The 18,195-nt window shown below is 43.1% G+C and overlaps 1 protein-coding gene across 1 annotated transcript in view; it reads right to left on the bottom strand.

Moving 5' to 3' along the window:
• LOC106594186 (macrophage mannose receptor 1) overlaps positions 1-16,823 on the bottom strand; it is a 52,649-nt gene extending 35,826 nt beyond the window's left edge. The window contains exons 1-3 of the mRNA XM_045713894.1: positions 16,691-16,823; positions 16,046-16,081; positions 14,938-15,318 (exon numbers count right to left, since the gene is read on the bottom strand). Coding sequence (XP_045569850.1) covers positions 14,938-15,318; positions 16,046-16,079 — 415 coding nt within the window. The 5' untranslated portion in view covers positions 16,080-16,081; positions 16,691-16,823. The remainder of the gene's footprint in view (positions 1-14,937; positions 15,319-16,045; positions 16,082-16,690) is intronic.
• Between the last annotated feature and the right edge of the window lie 1,372 nt (positions 16,824-18,195).

Here is an 18,195-nt window from a genome sequence, read left to right as displayed (position 1 = left end):
TTCAACCTCTCTTTCGTGTCGTCTGAGATTCCCATAGATTGGAAAGCAGCTGCTGTCATCCCCCTCTTCAAAGGAGGTGACACTCTTGACCCAAATTGCTACAGACCTATATCCATCCTACCCTGCCTTTCTAAGGTCTTCGAAGCCAAGTTAACAAACAGATTACCGACCATTTCGAATCCCACCGCACCCTCTCCGCTATGCAATCTGGTTTCAGAGCTGGTCATGGGTGCACCTCAGCCACGCTCAAGGTCCTAAACGACATCGTAACCGCCATCGATAAGAAACAATACTGTGCTGCCGTATTCATTGACCTGGCCAAAGCTTTTGACTCTGTTAATCACCACATCCTCATCGGCAGACTCAGTAGCCTTGGTTTCTCAAACGATTGCGTCGCCTGGTTCACCAACTACTTCTCTGACAGAGTTCAGTGTGTCAAATCGGAGGGCCTACTGTCTGGACCTCTGGCAGTCTCTATGTGGGTACCACAGGGTTCAATTCTTGGGCCAACTCTTTTCTCTGTATACATAAATGATGTCGCTCTTGCTGCTGGTGAATCTCTGATCCACCTCTACGCAGACGACACCATTCTGTACACTTCTGGCCCTTCTTTGGACACTGTGTTAACAACCCTCCAGACGAGCTTCAATGCCATTCAACTCTCCTTCCGTGGTCTCCAACTGCTCCTAAACACAAGTAAAACTAAATGCATGCTCTTCAACCGATCGCTGCCTGCACCTGCCCGCCTGTCCAGCATCACTTCTCTGGACGGTTCTAACTTAGAATTTGTGGACAACTACAAATACCTAGGTGTCTGGTTAGACTGTAAACTCTCCTTCCAGACTCACATCAATCATCTCCAATCCAAAGTGAAATCTCGAATTGGCTTCCTATTTCGCAACAAAGCATCCTTCACTCATGCTGCCAAACATACCCTCGTAAAACTGACCATCCTACCAATCCTCGACTTCGGCGATGTCATTTACAAAATAGCTTCCAATACCCTACTCAACAAGCTGGATGCAGTCTATCACAGTGCCATCCGTTTTGTCACCAAAGCCCCATATACTACCCACCACTGCGACCTGTACGCTCTCGTTGGCTGGCCTTCGCTTCATAATCGTCGCCAAACACATTGGCTCCAGGTCATCTACAAGACCCTGCTAGGTAAAGTCCCCCCTTATCTCCGCTCACTGGTCACCATAGCAGCACCCACCTGTAGCACGCGCTCCAGCAGGTATATCTCTCTGGTCACCCCTAAAGCCAACTCCTCCTTTGGTCGTCTCTCCTTCCAGTTCTCTGCTGCCAATGACTGGAACGAACTACAAAAATCTCTGAAACTGGAAACACTTATCTCCCTCACTAGCTTTAAGCACCAGCTGTCAGAGCAGCTCACAGATCACTGCACCTGTACATAGCCCATCTATAATTTAGCCCAAACTACTACCTCTTCCCCTACTGTATTTATTTATTTTATTTATTTTGCTCCTTTGCACCATATTATTTATATTTTATCTCTGAACTTTCTTCAAACTACAAATCTACCATTCCAGTGTTTTTCTTGCTATACTTTATTTACCCTGCCACCATGGCATTTTTTTGCCTTTACCTCCCTTATCTCACATCATTTGCTCACATTGTATATAATCTTATTTTTTTTTTCTATTTTTTTTTTCTACTGCATCATTGATTGTATGTTGTTTTACTCCATGTGTAACTCTGTGTTTTTGTATGTTGTCGAACTGCTTTGCTTTATCTTGGCCAGGTCGCAATTGTAAATGAGAACTTGTTCTCAACTTGCCTACCTGGTTAAATAAAGGTGAAATAAAAAAATAAAAAATAAAATTAACCATGTTTACTGTCTATATTAACCATGTATACTGTATACTGTCTATATTAACCACGTATACTGTATACTGTCTATTTTAACCATGTATACTGTCTATATTAACCATGTATACTGTATACTGTCTATATTAACCATGTATACTGTCTATATTAACCATGTATACTGTCTATATTAACCATGTAAACTGTATACTGTCTATATTAACCATGTATACTGTCTATATTAACCATGTATACTGTATACTGTCTATATTAACCATGTATACTGTCTATATTAACCATGTAAACTGTATACTGTCTATATTAACCATGTATACTGTATATATTAACCATGTATACTGTCTACATTAACCACGTATACTGAATACTGTCTATATTAACCATGTATACTGTCTATATTAACCATGTATACTGTATACTGTCTATATTAACCATGTATACTGTCTATATTAACCATGTATACTGTCTATATTAACCATGTATACTGTCTATATTAACCATGTATACTGTATACTGTCTATATTAACCATGTATACTGTCTATATTAACCATGTATACTGTATACTGTCTATATTAACCATGTATGCTGTCTATATTAACCATGTAAACTGTATACTGTCTATATTAACCATGTATACTGTCTATATTAACCATGTATACTGTATACTGTCTATATTAACCATGTATACTGTATATATTAACCATGTATACTGTCTACATTAACCATGTATACTGAATACTGTCTATATTAACCATGTATACTGTCTATATTAACCATGTATACTGTATACTGTCTATATTAACCATGTATACTGTCTATATTAACCATGTATACTGTCTATATTAACCATGTATACTGTCTATATTAACCATGTATACTGTATACTGTCTATATTAACCATGTATGCTGTCTATATTAACCATGTAAACTGTATACTGTCTATATTAACCATGTATACTGTCTATATTAACCATGTATACTGTATACTGTCTATATTAACCATGTATACTGTCTATATTAATCATGTATACTGTATACTGTCTATATTAACCATGTAAACTGTATACTGTCTATATTAACCATGTAAACTGTATACTGTCTATTTTAACCATGTATAATATCTATATTAACCATGTATACTTTCTATATTATCCATGTATACTGTCTATATTAACCATGTATACTGTCTATATTAACCATGTATACTGTCTATATTAACCATGTATACTGTATACTGTCTATATTAACCATGTATACTGTATACTGTCTATATTAACTATGTATACTGTCTATATTAACCATGTATACTGTCTATATTAACTATGTATACTGTATACTGTCTATATTAACCATGTATACGGTCTCTATTAACTATGTATACTGTATACTGTCTATATTAACCATGTATACTGTATACTCTCTATATTAACCATGTATACTTTATACTGTCTATATTAACCATGTATACTGTATATATTAACCATGTATACTGTCTATATTAACAATGTATACTGTCTCTATTAACCATGTATACTGTATACTATCTATATTAACCATGTATACTGTATACTGTCTGTATTAACCTTGTATACTGTCTATTTTAACCATGTATACTGTATACTGTCTATATTAGCCATGTATTCTGTCTATATTAACTAAGTATACTGTCTATTTTAACCATGTATACTGTATACTGTCTATATTAACCATGTATTCTGTCTATATTAACCATGTATACTGTATACTGTCTGTATTAACCATGTATACTGTCTATATTAACCATGTATACTGTATACTGTCTATATTAAGCATGTATACTGTCTATATTAACCATGTATACTGTATACTGTCTATATTAACCATGTATACTGTCTATACTAACCATGTATACTGTCTATATTAACCATGTATACTGTATACTGTCTATATTAACCATGTATACTGTATACTGTCTATATTAACCATGTATACTGTATATTGTCTATATTAACCATGTATACTGTCTATATTAACCATGTATACTGTCTATATTAACCATGTATACTGTATACTGTCTATATTAACCATGTATATTGTCTATATTAACCATGTATACTGTCTATATTAACCATGTATACTGTATATTGTCTATATTAACCATGTATATTGTCTATATTAACAATGTATATTGTCTATATTAACCATGTATACTGTCTATATTAACCATGTATACTGTATACTGTCTACATTAACCATGTATATTGTCTATATTAACCATGTATATTGTCTATATTACCATGTATACTGTATACTGTCTATATTAACCTCTCTGGGCTAGGCGGGACGAATTCGTGGAATCCTGTTGCGCGTTATTCAAATACCTTAGAAATGCTATTACTTCAATTTCTCAAACATATGACTATTTTACACCATTTTAAAGACAAGACTCTCGTTAATCTAACCACACTGTCCGATTTCAAAAAGGCTTTACAACGAAAGCAAAACATTAGATTATGTCAGCAGAGTACCCAGCCAGAAATAATCAGACACCCATTTTTCAAGCTAGCATATAATGTCACATAAACCCAAACCACAGCTAAATGCAGCACTAACCTTTGATGATCTTCATCAGATGACACACCTAGGACATTATGTTATACAATACATGCATGTTTTGTTCAATCAAGTTCATATTTATATCAAAAACCAGCTTTTTACATTAGCATGTGACGTTCAGAACTAGCATACCCCCGCAAACTTCCGGTGAATTTACAAAATTACTCACGATAAACGTTCACAAAAAGCATAACAATTATTTTAAGAATTATAGATACAGAACTCCTCTATGCACTCGCTATGTCCGATTTTAAAATAGCTTTTCGGTGAAAGCACATATTGCAATATTCTAAGTAGATAGCCCGGCATCACAGGGCTAGCTATTTACACACCCACCAAGTTTAGCCCTCACCAAAATCAGATTTACTATAAGAAAAATGTTATTACCTTTGCTGTTCTTCGTCAGAATGCACTCCCAGGACTTCTACTTCAATAACAAATGTTGGTTTGGTCCCAAATAATCCATAGTTATATCCAAATAGCGGCGTTTTGTTCGTATGCGTTCAAGACACTATCCGAAAGGGTAAATAAGGGTTACGCGCCCGACGCTGCTTCGTGACAAAAAAATTCTAAATATTCCATTACCGTACTTCGAAGCATGTCAACCGCTGTTTAAAATCAATTTTTATGCCATTTTTCTCGTAAAAAAGCGATACTATTCCGACCGGGAATCTGTGTTTTAGTTCAAAGAGAGAGAAAGTAAAAACATGAGGTCGCCCCGTACATGCGCCTCAGTCTGAAGGTCCTCTGATCGGCCACTTACCAAAGGCGCTAAAGTTTTTCAGCCAGCGGCTGGAATTACATCATTCAGCTTTTTCCCGGGTTCTGAGAGCCTATGGGAGCCGTAGGAAGTGTCACGTTACAGCAAACATCCTAAATTTTCAATAAACAGAGCCAAGAAGCCCAAGGAATGGTCAGAGAGGGTACTTCCTGTACAGAATCTTCTCAGGTTTTTGCCTGCCATATGAGTTCTGTTATACTCACAGACACTATTCAAACAGTTTTAGAAACTTTAGGGTGTTTTCTATCCAAAGCCAATAATTATATGCATATTCTAGTTTCTGGACAGTAGTAATAACCAGATTAAATCGGGTACGTTTTTTATCCGGCCGTGTAAATACTGCCCCCTAGCCCTAACAGGATATGCTAGCTTGAAAAATGGGTGTCTGATTATTTCTGGCTGGGTACTCTGCTGACGTAATCTAATGTTTTGCTTTCGCTGTAAAGCCTTTTGAAGTCGGACAGTGTGGTTAGATAAAGGAGAGTCTGGTCTTTAAAATGGTGTAAAATAGTCATATGTTTGAAAAATGGAAGTGTTCGGATTTTCGAGGACTTTGTATTTCGCGCCACGCCCATCATTGGATATTGGAGCAGGTGTTCCGCTAGTGGAACGTCTGTTTAAACAACACAATGTAACTCCAAGTCAATCACACTTCTGTGAAATCAAACTGTCCACTTAGGAAGCAACACTGATTGCCAAAATGTCACATGCTGTTGTGCAAATGGAATAGACAACAGGTGGAAATTATAGGCAATTAACAAGAAACCCCCAATAAAGGAGTGGTTCTGTAGGTGGGGACCACAGACCACTTCTCAGTTCCTATGCTTCCTGGCTGATGTTTTGGTCACTTTTGAATGCTGGCAGTGCTTTCACTCTAGTGGTAGCATGAGATGGAGTCTACAACCCACACAAGTGGCTCAGGTAGTGCAGCTCATCCAGGATGGCTCATCAATGCGAGCTGTGGCAAGAAGGTTTGCTGTGTCTGTCAGCGTAGTGTCCAGAGCATGGAGGCGCTACCAGGAGACAGGCCAGTACATCAGGAGACGTGGAGGAGGCCGTAGGAGGGCAACAACCCAGCAGCAGGACCGCTACCTCCGCCTTTGTGCAAGGAGGAGCAGGAGAAGCACTGCCAGAGCCCTGCAAAAAAAACTCCAGCAGGCCACAAATGTGCATGTGTCTGCTCAAACGGTCAGAAACAGACTCCATGAGGGTGGTATGAGGGTCCGACGTCCACAGGTGGGGGTTGTGCTTACAGCCCAACACCGTGCAGGACGTTTGGCATTTGCCAGAGAACACAAAGATAGGCAAATTCGCCACTGGCGCCCTGTGCTCTTCACAGATGAAAACAGGTTCACACTGAGCACATGTGACAGACGTGACAGTCTGGAGATGCCGTGGAGAACGTTCTGCTGCCTGCAACATCCTCCAGCATGACCGGTTTGGCGGTGGGTCAGTCATGGTGTGGGGTGGCATTTCTTTGGGGGGGCCGCACAGCCCTCCATGTGCTCGCCAGAGGTACCCTGACTGCCATTAGGTACCGAGATGAGATCCTTAGACCCCTTGTGAGACCATATGCTGGTGCGATTGGCCCTGGGTTCCTCCTAATGCAAGACAATGCTAGACCTCATGTGGCTGGAGTGTGTCAGCAGTTCCTGCAAGAGGAAGGCATTGATGCTATGGACTGGCCTGCCCGTTCCCCAGACCTGAATCCAATTGAGCACATCTGGGACATCATGTCTCGCTCCATCCACCAACGCCACGTTGCACCACAGACTCTCCAGGAGTTGGCAGATGCTTTAGTCCAGGTCTGGGAGGAGATCCCTCAGGAGACCATCCGTCACCTCATCAGGAGCATGCCCAGGCATTGTAGGGAGGTCATACAGGCACGTGGAGGCCACACACACTACTGAGCCTCATTTTGACTTGTTTTAAGGACATTACATCAAAGTTGGATCAGCCTGTAGTGTGGTTTTCCACTTTAATTTTGAGTGTGACTCCAAATCCAGACCTCCATGGGTTGATAAATTGGATTTCCATTGATTATTTTTGTGTGATTTTATTGTCAGCACATTCAACTATGTAAAGAAAAAGTATTTAATAAGATTATTTCTTTCATTCAGATCTAGGATGTGTTGATAAAGTGTTCCCTTTTATTTTTTGAGCAGTATATAATGAATCAACTCCGATCTGTATCCCTGTCACGTCCTGGCCAGTATAAGGGTAATTGTTTTTGTAGTTTGGTCAGGACGTGGCAGAGGGTATTTGTTTTATGTGGTTCGGGGTGTTGTGTTTGTGTAAAGGGTGTTTGATTTAGTTTTCAGGGTTTTGGTTTATGTTTAGTTAATTCTATGGTTAGTCTAGGTTGTGTGTTTCTATGTTTGGTTGATTGGGGTTGGGACTCTCAGTTGAAGGCAGGTGTTGTCTATCTGCCTTTGATTGAGAGTCCCATATATTAGGTGTGTTTGTATGTGTGATTTGTGGGTGATTATTCTGTGTATAGCCTTGTGCCTTACCAGACTGTTTATTTGTCGAGTGTTCGTTTTTTGTGTTTTGTATGTTCATTGTTGAGATTAATTAAAAATCAAGATGAGCATTCACGTACCTGCTGCGTATTGGTCCACATTTTCTGATGACGATTTCGCATTATCGTCAGAAGACGAAAACAACTGTGACAGAATCACCCACCACCAAAGGACCAAGCAGCAGAGGAAGGAGCAGACGGAGTTCGAGTTGGACTGGCGGGAGAAGTGGACTTGGGAGGAAGTTCTGGACGGGGCCGGACCCTGGCATCAGGCTGGGGATTATCGACGCCCGCAGGGGGAAATTGAGGCAGCCAAGGCAGAGAGGCGGTGGTACGAGGCCAAGTACGCGCTGAAGGAGAAGCACGAGAGGCACCCCCAAGAATTTTTTTTGGGGGGGCACACGGGTAGTTTGGCTAGGCGTAAGAAGAGCCGAAAGCCAGCTACTCGTGGTTATATGGAGGAGCGTATGGGGTGGAGAGCGCTATGTTTCGCTGAGGAGCGCACTATCTCACCCATACGCACGCACAGTCCGGTGCGCGTTATTCCAGCCCCTCGCAGGTGCCGTGCTAGAGCGGGCATCCAGCCTGGTAGGAGGATGCCTGCGCAGCGCATCTGGTCGCCGGTACGCCTCCGAGGACCAGGCTACCCAACTCCCGCTCTACGCACGGCTACCATCAGGCCCCTGCACAGCCCAGTCTGCCCTGTACGAGCACCCCGCTCGTACAGGGCTACTAGTTCCATCCAGCCTAGGCGGGTTGTGCAGGAGGTAAGATTTAGACCGGCTGTGCGCCTCCATAGCCCTGGGTTTCCAGCTCCTGTCTCTCGTGCGGACCCGGAAGTGCGTCAACCCAGTCCGACTCGTCCTGTTCCCGCTCCCCGCACTAGCCTGGAGGTGCGTGTACATAATCTGGTAAGCCCAGTACCAGCACCACGCACCAGGCTACAAGTGCGTCAACCCAGCCTCACCAGTCAACAGTCGTCAGAGCTGCCCGCCAGTCAACAGTCATCGTCAGAGCTGCCCGCCAGTCAACAGTCATCGTCAGAGCTGCCTGCCAGTCAACAGTCATCGTCAGAGCTGCCCGCCAGTCAACAGTCATCGTCAGAGCTGCCCGCCAGTCAACAGTCATCGTCAGAGCTGCCCGCCAGTCAACAGTCATCGTCAGAGCTGCCCGCCAGTCAACAGTCGTCAGAGCTGCCCGCCAGTCAACAGTCGTCAGAGCTGCCCGCCAGTCAACAGTCGTCAGAGCTGCCCGCCAGTCAACAGTCGCCAGAGAGGTCAGACTGCGCTGAACTGCCGGAGTGGTCAGACTGCGCTGAACTGCCGGAGTGGCCAGACTGCGCTGAACTGCCGGAGTGGCCAGACTGCGCTGAACTGCCGGAGTGGCCAGACTGCGCTGAACTGCCGGAGTGGCCAGACTGCCCTGAACTGCCGGAGTGGCCAGACTGCCCTGAACTGCCGGAGTGGCCAGACTGCCCTGAACTGCCGGAGTGGCCAGACTGCCCTGAACTGCCGGAGTGGCCAGACTGCCCTGAACTGCCGGAGTGGCCAGACTGCCCTGAACTGCCGGAGTGGCCCGAGTGGCCAGACTGCCCAGACTGTCCCGAATTGCCAGACTGCCCAGACTGTCCCGAATTGCCAGACTGCCCAGACTGTCCCGAATTGCCAGACTGCCCAGACTGTCCCGAATTGCCAGACTGCCCAGACTGTCCCGAATTGCCAGACTGCCCAGACTGTCCCGAATTGCCAGACTGCCCAGACTCTCCCGAATTGCCAGACTGCCCCGACTGCCCCCGGCGATGCCAGACTGGTCCGACTGCCCCTCGGCGATGCCAGAGTGGCCCGACAGCCTGGAACGGCCGGAGCCAGAGCCACCTCCAGAAATAGGTGGGTTGGGGAGGGGGTGTAGCACAGTGCCGTCATTGACGGCAGCCACCCCTCCCTTCCCTCCCTTTAGAAAAGGGGATTTTTTTTTTTGGTGTTGCTTGGGGTTATTTTTTTAGGTGCTTCTGGGGTAGCACCTTTAAGGGGGGGGTACTGTCACGTCCTGGCCAGTATAAGGGTAATTGTTTTTGTAGTTTGGTCAGGACGTGGCAGAGGGTATTTGTTTTATGTGGTTCGGGGTGTTGTGTTTGTGTAAAGGGTGTTTGATTTAGTTTTCCGGGTTTTGGTTTATGTTTAGTTAATTCTATGGTTAGTCTAGGTTGTGTGTTTCTATGTTTGGTTGATTGGGGTTGGGACTCTCAGTTGAAGGCAGGTGTTGTCTATCTGCCTTTGATTGAGAGTCCCATATATTAGGGTGTGTTTGTATGTGTGATTTGTGGGTGATTATTCTGTGTATAGCCTTGTGCCTTACCAGACTGTTTATTTGTCGAGTGTTCGTTTTTTGTGTTTTGTATGTTCATTGTTGAGATTAATTAAAAATCAAGATGAGCATTCACGTACCTGCTGCGTATTGGTCCACATTTTCTGATGACGATTTCGCATTATCGTCAGAAGACGAAGACAAATGTGACAATCCCAAAGGGTGTAAGGCTTTGGTTATTAATAAGAAACAGACAGGCGTCCCATTATACAATAGTCAGGATCTTTATTCAGGAGAGCTCTTCCCTCAAAATGAGGACACAGTATTTTTATATGTACACACACAAATAAACTCACATCAGTAGAGAACTCCACCCCGCTTTAGGTGGTTGTATTTTTCCACAGTTCACATACATTGTTATCACACTTCTGCAACAGGTTTCATTATCTTCTACTAGCCTAGCCGTTCCTGACAGTTCCTCCCCTCCCTAAGTTGGAGAGAGACCCCTTTTCCCATTATCAGTTTCTGCAAGGTCGTCTTTGTCTTTTCTGTGGTTTCAACTATGCCCTGCTCATTTTGTGAAATAGTAACACAAAGGCCTAGTCACACACATGATATAATTATGACTCTTAACACGTTATTATAGCCTTATAATTCTAATACATTTCACACAGTTATATGGTTTCAGGGTGGAATACTTTTAGTCATTATCTTTAAACATACAAATTCATCTATCAATAACCAGTAATGAAATAGGTAAAAAGATAAACATTAATGAATTAACCAGTTGTCACGTTCGTCGTATTGAGTGGACCAAAACGCAGCGGGAATGTGTATACTCATCTTCTTATTTATTAAATAAACGAAACAAAACACTTGAACAAAAACAACGACGAAAAACAGTCCCGTAAGGACAAAATGACTATACGGAGAAACAACTACCCACAAATCACAATGAAAAACACCCCTATTAAATAGGACCTTCAATTAGAGGCAACGAGGAACAATAATAGAATATACAAACATAAAATAATATAAAAAATAAATATTAAAAATATTTTTAAAAGATTGAGTATCCATCACCTTACTCAATGTAAATCTGAATATGTCTGGAACAATGTGTTGGACTGTAGGGTTCAGCTGGTCCAGAGATCAGGAACAATGTGTTGGGCTGTAGAATTCAGCTGGTCCAGATGTCAGGGTCTGTTTTTAGTAATCTGCATTACAGAACAAATAAAATAAAAAATACAAGATTAGTGAAATAGTGAATGAGAGAGAGAGAAAGACAGACACAGAGAGAGACACGTAGAGAGAGAGACAGAGAGAGAGAGACAGAGAGAGAGAGCTGAGTTCACAATCCTGTTCTACTATCACACTGAAGCCTCAGGACCAGAACATCCAATCAATCAGAATAAACCAAATTACAACACAGTCAAAACAAAACTACATTGCTTATTGGGAAACACTAGCAGCAAGCAACATGCAGCGCTATCTGGTCCTAAATCGACAGTACACCGTGGCTAACTATTTGACCATGGTTACTGATCAAATCCTTAGAAAAACCCTGACAAAGTACAGGTTCAGTGAGCACAGCCTTGCCATTGAGAAGGGTAGACACAGGAAAACCTGGCTCCCTGCAGAGGAAAGGCTATGCAACCACTGCACCACAGCAGAACCTGAGACAGAGCTGCATTTCCTGACAAAATGTCAAAAATATAAAATGATTAGAGAGTGTCATTTCCCCAAATTTGAAACCCTTATTCAAGGTTTCAAAGACCTCTCTGATGAGGACAGGCTACCCGTCCTGTTGGGGGAGGACGCAGAGAGCTGTGGGTTGGCAGCCCACTACATTGCTGCCTGCCATAAGATGAGGGGGTTATTTGTTATTGTAGTTTGGTCAGGACGTGGCAGGGGGTGTTTGTTTTATGTGGTTCAGGGTTTGTTTGGCTATGTGCTTATGTAAGAGGGGTGTTTGTTTTATGTGTTCCGGGGTTTTTTGGTCTATGTTCTATGTAAGTATATTTCTATGTTAGTTCTAGTCTTTCTATTTCTATGTTAAGTTAATGGGGTTGACCTTCAATTGGAAGCAGCTGCTCCTCATTGCTTCTGATTGAAGGTCCTATGTATAGGGGTGTTTTGTAATGGGATTTGTGGGTAGTTGTCTCCTGTTTGGTGTCTGTGCACCTGACAGGACTGTTTTATGTCGTTTGTTGTTTTTGTATACAGAGCAAATCAAATGTATTTATATAGCCCTTCTTACATCAGCTGATATCTCAAAGTGCTGTACAGAAACCCAGACTAAATCCCAAACAGCAAGCAATGCAGGTGTAGAAGCACGGTGGCTAGGAAAAACTCCCTAGAAAGGCCAAAACCTAGGAAGAAACCTAGAGAGGAACCAGGCTATGAGGGGTGGCCAGTCCTCTTCTGGCTGTGCCGGGTGGAGATTATAACAGCACATGGCCAAGATGTTCAAATGTTCAGAAATGACCAGCAAGAGTTAGTGTCAGTTGGCTTTTTCATAGCCGATCTGTGAGAGTATCTCTACCGCTCCTGCTGTCTCTAGAGAGTTGAAAACAGCAGGTCTGGGACAGGTAGCACGTCCGGTGAACAGGTCAGGGTTCCAGCAGGTCTGGGACAGCAGGTCTGGGACAGGTAACACATCCGGTGAATAGGTCAGGGTTCCAGCAGGTCTGGGACAGCAGGTCTGGGACAGGTAGAACATCCGGTGAACAGGTCAGGGTTCCAGCAGGTCTAGGACAGCAGGTCTGGGACAGGTAGCACGTCCGGTGAATAGGTCAGGGTTCCAGCAGGTCTGGGACAGGTAGAACATCCGGTGAACAGGTCAGGGTTCCAGCAGGTCTGGGACAGGTAGAACATCCGGTGAACAGGTCAGGGTTCCAGCAGGTCTGGGACAGCAGGTCTGGGACAGGTAGCACGTCCAGTGAACAGGTCAGGGTTCCATAGCTGCAGGCAGAACAGTTGGAACTGGAGCAGATTAAGTGATTAGTTTGTTTTCCTTCTTTTAAATTTAATAAAGAAGATGAGTATACACGTTCCCGCTGCACCTTGGTCCAATCCTTACGACGCCCCGTTACAGAGGGACAGTGTCTGACAGACCAATCAACCTGCACATGTCCTCTACTGTATGCTTATTGTTATAGTTCAATGTATGGTTATTCTGACCCTTGGTTATTGTTGTTACTGTTGTCCCATTGACAATTTTGATTATTATTATCTTAATATTGTATATATCCAAAGTAAGCTCTGGCAATATGTACACTGTTATGTCATGCCAATAAAGCAAATTTAATGAGAGAGAGAGAGAGAGAGAGAGAGAGAGAGAGAGAGAGAGAGAGAGAGAGAGAGAGAGAGAGAGAGAGAGAGAGAGAGAGAGAGAGAGAGAGAGAGAGAGAGAGAGAGAGAGAGAGAGAGAGAGAGAGAGAGAGAGAGAGAGAGAGAGAGAGAGAGAGAGAGAGAGAGAGAGAGAGAGAGAGAGAGAGAGAGAGAGAGAGAGAGAGAGAGAGAGAGAGAGAGAGAGAGAGAGGCGATAGTTGAATGAAACCAAAACAGATTAAATCTGACCATCACTCTTGCTGCAGATGAAGTTGAATTTGTCGGTCTCAGGCAGGCCGACCCACTTCCCCCCGTTTCTCTCTATGGCCCCCGTGTTCCCACACTGCTCCTTCCTGGTACTGTAACCCTCCCCGTCGGCCCAGTTGTGGAAGCAGGACTCTTCTCCATTGACCCAGAACCAGAAGTCCAGGGTGCAGGTGTACCTCAGGCCCAGCCAGACGTAGGGACTGGAGGCCTTCTTGGCTCTCTGTTGGACCCAGTGCTGGATGCTGTGGTTGTGGGCAGACACCAGTTCCATCTTCCGTTCTCTGCAGTACCACAGGGCTTCGGACCACGTCTTGTTCTCTGAGACCAGGACCAGCTTATCTGGAGGAAGAGGAGGATATGGACTATATGCTAAATATTCACAAAATAACGTTGATTCTAAAGTAAATGTCAATTTTTTTAAGAATTTGTATCTAACCCCCCCTCATCCCTCACCCCCTCCCCCCCCCCTCCCCCTCCCCCCTCATCCCCCCTCCCCTCACCCCTCACCCCTCATCCCTCCCCCCTCACACCCTCATCCCTCACCCCCTCATCCCTCCCCTTCACCCCTCCCCCATCACCACTCCCCCTCCCCCCTCTCCCTCCCCCCTCACCATCATAGCAGAAAAAGGATGTTCAGTGATACAATGGTGATCATTCCACTTTCCAGATGGGAACTTAACTTCCACAGAGAGCTCTTTGTGCTTTCTTTCCCCATCTGCCCCGTTTGGCTCGCCTGTCATCCAGTTTCTGAAGGTTGAGCCGCTCTGGTCAGACCACCTCCACTCTCTATACAGGCCGATCCACACCACTTCCTGTAAAATGTTTTGCAAATGCTGATTATGTTTTTAACATGGTGCTCAAAGTGCAAGACAAATTAGGTGAAGTGAAATGAACTTGCCTGTATGACGTTATGTATGGCCTTCTGTATGGTGTTATTCTCTGCTTCATTCCACACACTGGCCAGGTCCGTATGGTTCTGTCTGCAGTAGTGCTGAGCCTCACTCCAGTTCTTCTTTTCAGTGATGAGGATGTACATACTAGTGAGATTTGTGTCTATTTGAAAGAACAGAAGGTATATAAGAAGAGATGAGATATATAATAACATGTTCCAATAAAGACAAGTTCAAACTGACAAATACATGTCCGTAAATAAACTGGTAGAAAAAAAAGATTTTCAATAAAATATGAATCTGTTGACTGAATTCAAACTGTTTGGTGTTTGACTGGTTGACAAACAGAAAGATGGAAGGAAGGACAGTGAAAAGGCTGACTGACAGGGGAACTCACCATAGCAGACGAAATTATGTTGTTCACCACAGTTCGCATCATGCCAAAACCCATTTTGCATCCACACACAGAACTCATTGTTGTTGTCATTATCTGGTTGGTCGTTGATGTCTCCGTGCTTTTTGTCCCAGAACACCACCGTCCCTAACTCTGTGTCTCCCAGAGACCACCTCCAGCTGGTGTTATACAACCCTATCCAGGCTGGTCCAGTTAATAACCCAGCCTTTATTGTTTTATTGAGCCTGTTCATTTCTGCCATGTCGTCTATGGAGGCCAGGTCAGTGTAGTTCTGTCTGCAGTAACTCTGAGCTTCAGTCCAGGTTTTATTGATGTTCACAAAGTGGAACTGATGAGAGAGGCATGAGGGGAGGACAGACAGCCCTGTGGAGAACAAACCAACATTATGACTGTACTAATAAAACACACACACACACACACACACACACACACACACACACACACACACACACACACAACTAACCTGAAAACACACAAACTAACTGTTGACATCAATGATAATGGTAATAGATGACAGACGGACGGACGGACGGACGGACAGACAGACAGACAGAAAAACAGACAGACAGACAGACAGACAGACAGACAGACAGACAGACACTGTGTGAGCTCGTTTTAAACAGCCAGGGGACGGTGAACTATGTGAGCGATGAAGGAAGAGTTTGCCATTGTAAAGGAGCGCTGTATAGCCGGGGCGCGGCGAATACAGTCACTAACTAAAACACAAAAAAATAAGGAAACATTTTCAGACAAATCTGAAAGATCTGCTTTCCCAGACTGCACCATGTCACCGTTTCGTCTGTCTGGTGACTGTTGAAACGGTTCATCACGGCGCAGAACTTAGTTTGTGGACACCACATGCGTTTTATTATTGTTTTGTTTTTGACTCCATCCCTCATTCCCCACCTCGCCGTCGGTTTTGAGTGGGGCATTCAGCTAACAGCCATGTAAAACCTGCTCACACACACACACACACACACACACACACACACACACACACACACACACACACACACACACACACACACACACACACACACACACACACACACACACACACACACACACACGAAAACACATGAACACCAACCTGAGAAGAACAGGAGAAACAGAGAGTGGCCCATCCCTGGAGAATGGAGGGATAACAGTCTGGTGAACAAATACCAACAACTAAACTTCAACTTCTACCAGCAGCATGGCTGCATGCTTTAGATTTGGAATTTAACGTCATGAAATGTAATGACTGAAAAAACATGTCAATCATTTTTTATTTGATTATTTTAGTGAATTTTTACTTTATGGATGGTTTGCACTGCCAGACTTTTCTGTTATTCTACTGCTCAAAAATATATTTATAAGCATTACAACATTTACTAAATAACAATACACATGAATGTTTACTAAATAACAACACACATGAATGTTTACTAAATAACAACACACATTAACGTTTACTAAATAACAACACACATTAACGTTTACTAAATAACAATAAACATTTATGTTTACTAAATGACAATACAAATTTATGTTCACTAAATAACAATAAACATTTATGTTTACTAAATAACAATACACATTTGTGTTTACTAAATAACAATAAACATTTATGTTTACTAAATAACAATAAACATTTATGTTTACTATATAACAATACACATTTATGTTACAAACTGTATTTTACTTTTCTCTTTACAAAAGTAGACATGTAGAGTTATGAAAGATATCCTCATACCCGATGTTTGTTGTTGTCGATGTTGTTTCTTGATATTGTTGTCAGCTCTCCCTCTCCCTCTGAGTGGCTCTGTCCCATCTGAGACAGGTGGGTGTTATACAGCTACATTATACAGTACTTCCTGCTCTTTGACCTCGTAACGTAGTGATGTCACAGTGGAAGGATGAAAGGCATCCCTGTCAGTTGTTTTGTCTTAGTTCTTCCTCGTAGAGACATGCAAAACACTGGTCAAAGAGAAAAACCCATACAGGAAGAAGGAAATCCAAGAATTTATCAACATGGATTTTTGGAAAACAAAAATAAATTGCAACCCTCCATGTGGCTAAACTATACCAACATGTTGGATTACAATATAATATCTCCTTTGAAAAAGTAAATAGGAAGAACGAATGAGAGAAATCATCAACAGTCAAATCCAGCCAAAGTAAATAGGCCTAGATAAAAAACCTCCTGTGTCATTCACTCAGCTCCCTTGTCAGTCACCCTGCTCTAAGGTATTTACCTCCCTGTCAGTCACCCTGCTCTAAGGTATTTACATCCCTGTCAGTCACCCTGCTCTCAGGTATTTACCTCCCTGTCAGTCACCCTGCTCTCAGGTATTCACCTCCCTGTCAGTCACCCTGCTCTCAGGTATTTACCTCCCTGTCAGTCACCCTGCTCTAAGGTATTTACATCCCTGTCAGTCACCCTGCTCTAAGGTATTTACCTCCCTGTCAGTCACCCTGCTCTAAGGTATTTACCTCCCTGTCAGTCACCCTGCTCTAAGGTATTTACATCCCTGTCAGTCACCCTGCTCTCAGGTATTGGTCTCCCTGTCAGTCACCCTGCTCTAAGGTATTTACCTCCCTGTCAGTCACCCTGCTCTCAGGTATTTACCTCTCTGTCAGTCACCCTGCTCTCAGGTATTTACCTCCCTGTCAGTCACCCTGCTCTAAGGTATTTACCTCTCTGTCAGTCACCCTGCTCTCAGGTATTTGCCTTCCAAAGAGTCATCAAAGAACCGTTTTGTCCAAAAATGGTTCTTAGAACGTTAAATGTTCTAGATAGAACCCTTCAGCTTACAAAGAACCCTTGTTTTCCAAAAACAGTTCTTCAGATCAAAATGGTTCTTTGTAGAACCCTATTCCTCTGCGAAGAACCCTTTTGGAACTGTTTTTTCTAAGAGTGTATATCTGTTTTATCGTTTAGAAAATGAAAGTACTTTGTGTGTCTATTTCCCCGATTTGAAGGTGTCATGAGCATTTGGAGCAATTCACTTATGTGTATGAAATTAGTCACAAGTGTGTTATCTGGTCCTGTATTCCGAGCACACAGTGATGACATCAAGCTTGTGACTCTACAAACTTGTTGGACGCATTTGCAGTTTGTGTTTGTTGTGTTTCAGATTATTTTGTGCCCAATATTTATTTATTTTTTATAATGTATTGTGTCATTCTGGAGTCACTTTTTTTGTGTGTGTACTTTTTGACCACTTTTTCTCCCCAATTGGTAGTTACAGTCTTGTC

This window comes from Salmo salar, unplaced genomic scaffold, assembly GCF_905237065.1.
Source record: "Salmo salar unplaced genomic scaffold, Ssal_v3.1, whole genome shotgun sequence".
Taxonomy (NCBI): domain Eukaryota; kingdom Metazoa; phylum Chordata; class Actinopteri; order Salmoniformes; family Salmonidae; genus Salmo; species Salmo salar.
Note: the sequence above shows the minus strand (reverse complement) of the source record. Positions and strands in the feature narration are given on the sequence as shown.